Source organism: Pyrus communis, chromosome 16 (genome assembly GCF_041283825.1).
Source record: "Pyrus communis isolate YQ-2024b chromosome 16, ASM4128382v1, whole genome shotgun sequence".
NCBI lineage: Eukaryota > Viridiplantae > Streptophyta > Magnoliopsida > Rosales > Rosaceae > Pyrus > Pyrus communis.
Window position 1 is genome coordinate 14735501 of NC_142580.1, and position 4193 is coordinate 14739693.

General features: G+C 37.8%; 1 protein-coding gene across 1 annotated transcript; it reads right to left on the reverse strand.

The window, feature by feature from the left end:
- Nucleotides 1–1321: 1321 nt before the first annotated feature.
- On the reverse strand, nt 1322–2697 carry LOC137732219 (uncharacterized). The gene has a single exon (XM_068471519.2). The coding sequence runs from the start codon at nt 2662–2664 to the stop codon at nt 1606–1608; it is 1059 nt and encodes a 352-aa protein (XP_068327620.2). The 5' UTR covers nt 2665–2697; the 3' UTR covers nt 1322–1605.
- Nucleotides 2698–4193: the final 1496 nt, after the last annotated feature.

Genomic DNA, 4193 nt, shown 5'->3' on the forward strand with positions numbered 1-4193 from the left:
TGATCAAATGGATGAGTTTTGGAGTAATTCTAGTTGGAGGATGTTCATAAGTCACTTAGCTTGATTGTGTCAAAGTTTGGAATTTTTTACCAATCGGTGATTTTCTGATGATAGAATAAAGCTGGAAAAGTGACGTTTTAGGCTTGAATTGCGTTTTTGGAGCCCAACCAAGATGACCGTGGCCTTCTGGAGATGTGTTCAGAACGTTCTAATCTTTAAAATGAGCTATTATGGGCCGGATTTGGAGGATATTTGAGGCTAAAATGTGGCTGGACAATTCCTTTGCAAATTCTCCTAGCTCAATTAGGACTTTATTTTCTAAGATATTTTTATTATTATTTAGTTTCCTAGTTGAGAAAAAAAATACTATGTTTTAGGGGCTTTGCCGGTCTTAGTTTTTTAAAAAAGGTTTTTTTGATGCGACTTTGAAGACAAAAATTTGCTAGCGTTCTTGAAGGATTTCAGATTTTTACTTTAAGGTGTTGTCATTCCTATTCATTCTAATAATATTTTCCATGAATTTAATTATGAATATGCGTAGCTAATTCATTTGCTAGGGCGAAGCCTTGAGCTTTAGCATGAATATGTAATTTTTATTTAATTGCTTATGGTTGATTGCCTGCATGCTTTGAATTATTGATCACAATTTTAAACTATCTAATTGTCTTAATGCTTGATCACCATTAGGATCTTTAGAAAAGTGATTGGATGCAATTTTCGGAAGGTTCCCTGAATTTGATGCTGGCTTCTTGTGGTTAATAATTGTAATTTCACTTAAAATGAACATCTCGTCTTAAGGGTTGCATGGTCTTTCAAAGGGTTGCATGGTCTTTCAAAGGGTTTTCATAAAACATAATGAGTCTCTCATGTTCATATTTGATCCGAACGTCCGGACGGATTGCATGTTTGATATACGTTCTATATTGAAGGTTCCAAAAGTAGAGTATATATTACGAAAACCTAACCTTCAAAGTGGCATGTGTAGATCATAAGTAATTGGTAAAAATTCATAGGATTGCTAAGTGATTGGGGAACCCTAGTGCTTTTATAAATTGGTATTTAAAACTCTTTTCTTTTATCGTATTAAATTTGGGTGAATTTGCTATTTGTTTTTAATTAAAATTCGTTTTTCATATTACCCAAATTCAAAAACTCCTTTATCAATTTTTAATTTTAAGTAGTTAATTAGGATTTTTTTTTTACATAAACTATTAAAATAGTCGTTGTGGAGAACGACCTTACATGAGCATCTATACTACAACATCCTTGTACTCTTGCAAGTATTTTGTGTGATTTTAGCTACACCGAATGAGGAATGAAATAAATTGAAAAGAGTGCATGGTTCATATTTAAATATTTATAATCAGAGCACAGATGACACTAGATGCTTTACATGAGAAGAGCATGCAACTCCATATCTTTGAACTAATCCTTAACTGCTAGCTAGCCGAGCGCTAAATACCATGATGGTACCAAGTAGTACAAATAGCGGCATGCATGCAACTATGTACGTATGTAATAGTTGTAACAAATGATCACTCTTATTCTACATAATAATATATGGAACCGAGCCAGCAAGCTAGTCATCCATGCATGCATGCATCATTAGTTGGGAAATGGAGGCTTGTGTGGTGGTTTTTGAGGTGGCTTGACAGGGCGAGTTGGGGGCTTCTTTCCAGTACCAGTTGGGGGTTTTAGTTTCCGAGGTGGCTTGTGATATGAGTCTCTTCCCTCCTCCACCACATTCTCTTCAAGATGACGATCATGATGAGGTGGCTCATCTCCCTTACCCTTCGGTGGCTTATCTCCCTTACCCTTTGGAGGCTGCTCAACTGGCTTTGGTTTTGGGTTGTGTTCAGGGAATGGCTTGTGATCTCCATCGTCATTATGTTCAAGTGGGGTTGGTGGCTTGCCTTTTGGAGGTGGCTTTGGCTTCTTTCCCTTAGGAGGCAATTTCCCATCCAATGACTCTGCCTCTAATAAACGACGTCCGGTGTTTTGTTCATTGTGAGGCAGCTTGTGCTCCGGTGGTGGCTTCTTACCCTTGGGAGGTTCATCATGACCTGGGGTTCCTTTGTTCTTCGGTGGTGGCTTTTCTCCTTTTTGGGATTCCTGATCACCTGGGTGTCCTGGTTTGTGCTCGGGCGGTGGCTTCTCTCCTTTCTTCGGTGGCTCGTCACCTGGGTGTCCAATACCTGGGGTATGTCCTGGTGGTCCTCTCTTCGGTGGCTCATCACCTGGCTGTCCTGGTTTGTGCTCTGGTGGCGGTTTCTCAAACCCTGGATCCTCAGTGTGCTCTTGGGGTGCCTTTTTGTGCCCTTGTGGTGGCTTTTGTCCCTTTGGAGGCTGATTGTGCTCTTGTGGTGGCTTTTGTCCCTCGGGAATTTTGCCTTCCACCTCTAGCAAGTGGTGTTCATTGTGTGGTGGCTTGTGCTTGGGTGGAGGCTTCTCTCCTTTGCCCTTGAGGGGCTCGTTATGTTGGGTTGGGGGCTTCTTCTCTGGGAATGGGAAAGGCTCTTCCTTGTTAAGTGGGGTTGGAGTCTTGTGATTTGATGGGTTGCGGGAAGGAGGCTTGTGAATTGGGGGTTTCAGGGCAAAAGAAGGAGTTGAAGTGGTGAAAACCACCACTCCGACAAGAAAAACTAGCAAGTAATTGGGAGACATCTTTAGACTCTTATGTTCTAGGATGGTTCGAAACTAGTAGAAGTGAGTGGTTTTTTATAGTGATGGGGCAGCACTGTGGTCATGACACATGTCACCATGCACTTGGATTTTTTTAAATGAAATGTGTGTACTCGTTGAATTTTGTATGGTTTGGTTTTTATTTTGTTTGTACAATTTTATATATGAGGAGGGGTCCATTTAGGGTCCTATTTGAGTTGAAATGTTTGACAACTTTTACGTTCAAACCAGGTAGGGGACTTGTAGGAAAGCTAAATTACACGACTTAGTGTTCACAACTCACATGCAGTCAGTGACCTGGTACTCTAGCATTACTGATCGATATTATATTAGAGATAATGTTTTAACTTTAGAAAGAACAAGACAATAAGAAAATATAGCAAGTTGCTTTTGCACGTTTTTCTTTTAAACAAGATGGAGAGATTTTTCGGTGCATCTTCATATGAGATGGTACATCACGTGTTGTTATATAAATGATGAGATATGTGTGTTAAAAAGTTAATAACTTAAGAAATAAAATTTTCCACCACTTACATAAAAATACGTGGTGTACCGTTCGTGTTCTCGTCACAACTAAAAATTTCTCCACAAGATGGAGAAAACAATGTTACTTTCTTTTCGAAATAAGTTCGAACTAAATGGCCGTCTATATTCCTGCATATAGCCGACTGTATATGCACAAGTATTTTTCAAGTTTTCTTTTCCATAACTAGAAATATTGACTCAAATATTTTACGTTAATGCTATAAAAATATTGAGCTAATGATTTAGTAAAACAAACAATCCTTTGTAAAGTTATTCACATACAAATTATATATTAGTACATCGAATTGCAGTATATATCTCGAATATAAAAGAGATTCACTTCAGCAAATTTAGAGACTTATACCATGTTAACAGACTATAGCGTAGACCAAATTGTTGTAAGAAATGGAACTCACTTGTGCATCAAATAAATATGGTACACAAGACATTACTCTTTCTTTTTGTTCTATTCCAACGATATATATAATTTTACTTAATCTAAACGACAGAGAGGTGAAATCGAGTGTGAAACACAAAACATATTCTTCCTTTTTCAAGTTGAAGCTCAATTGATTGGATGATAATTAGTGCCGCCTTCAATGGTTTAAAGACATGGTTTATCAAGCTGTGACAAGATTGAGTGTGGCTTTAGGTTCTTTTTCACGTAGTGATTCATGATGCTGTCTTATTATATGCTATCCAACATTTAGCGGCTCCCATAATCACTTCAAGGAAATAAATTATGGAAACTAAATTCACTTTTGGAAAAAGCTAGCATGATGAAATTAATTGGATAAATCCATCAGTCCACAGATTTTGCTTGTTTCTACGAAGATCTTGTGTATCCGGTGGAAAGATGGACAATATTTTACCGACTATATATTTTATTTGTTTTAACTTTTTTTTTTTGTTAATTACTACTAATCCCTATATCAGCGAGCCCGCAATGGTCTTTCTCCTTTTCCCACTTAGGATGACGACCTGTA

What these genes read in the sequence shown, in the direction of transcription:
- LOC137732219 (XM_068471519.2), bottom strand. Translation starts at nt 2,664, where the DNA reads ATGTCTCCCAATTACTTGCTAGTTTTTCTTGTCGGAGTGGTGGTTTTC.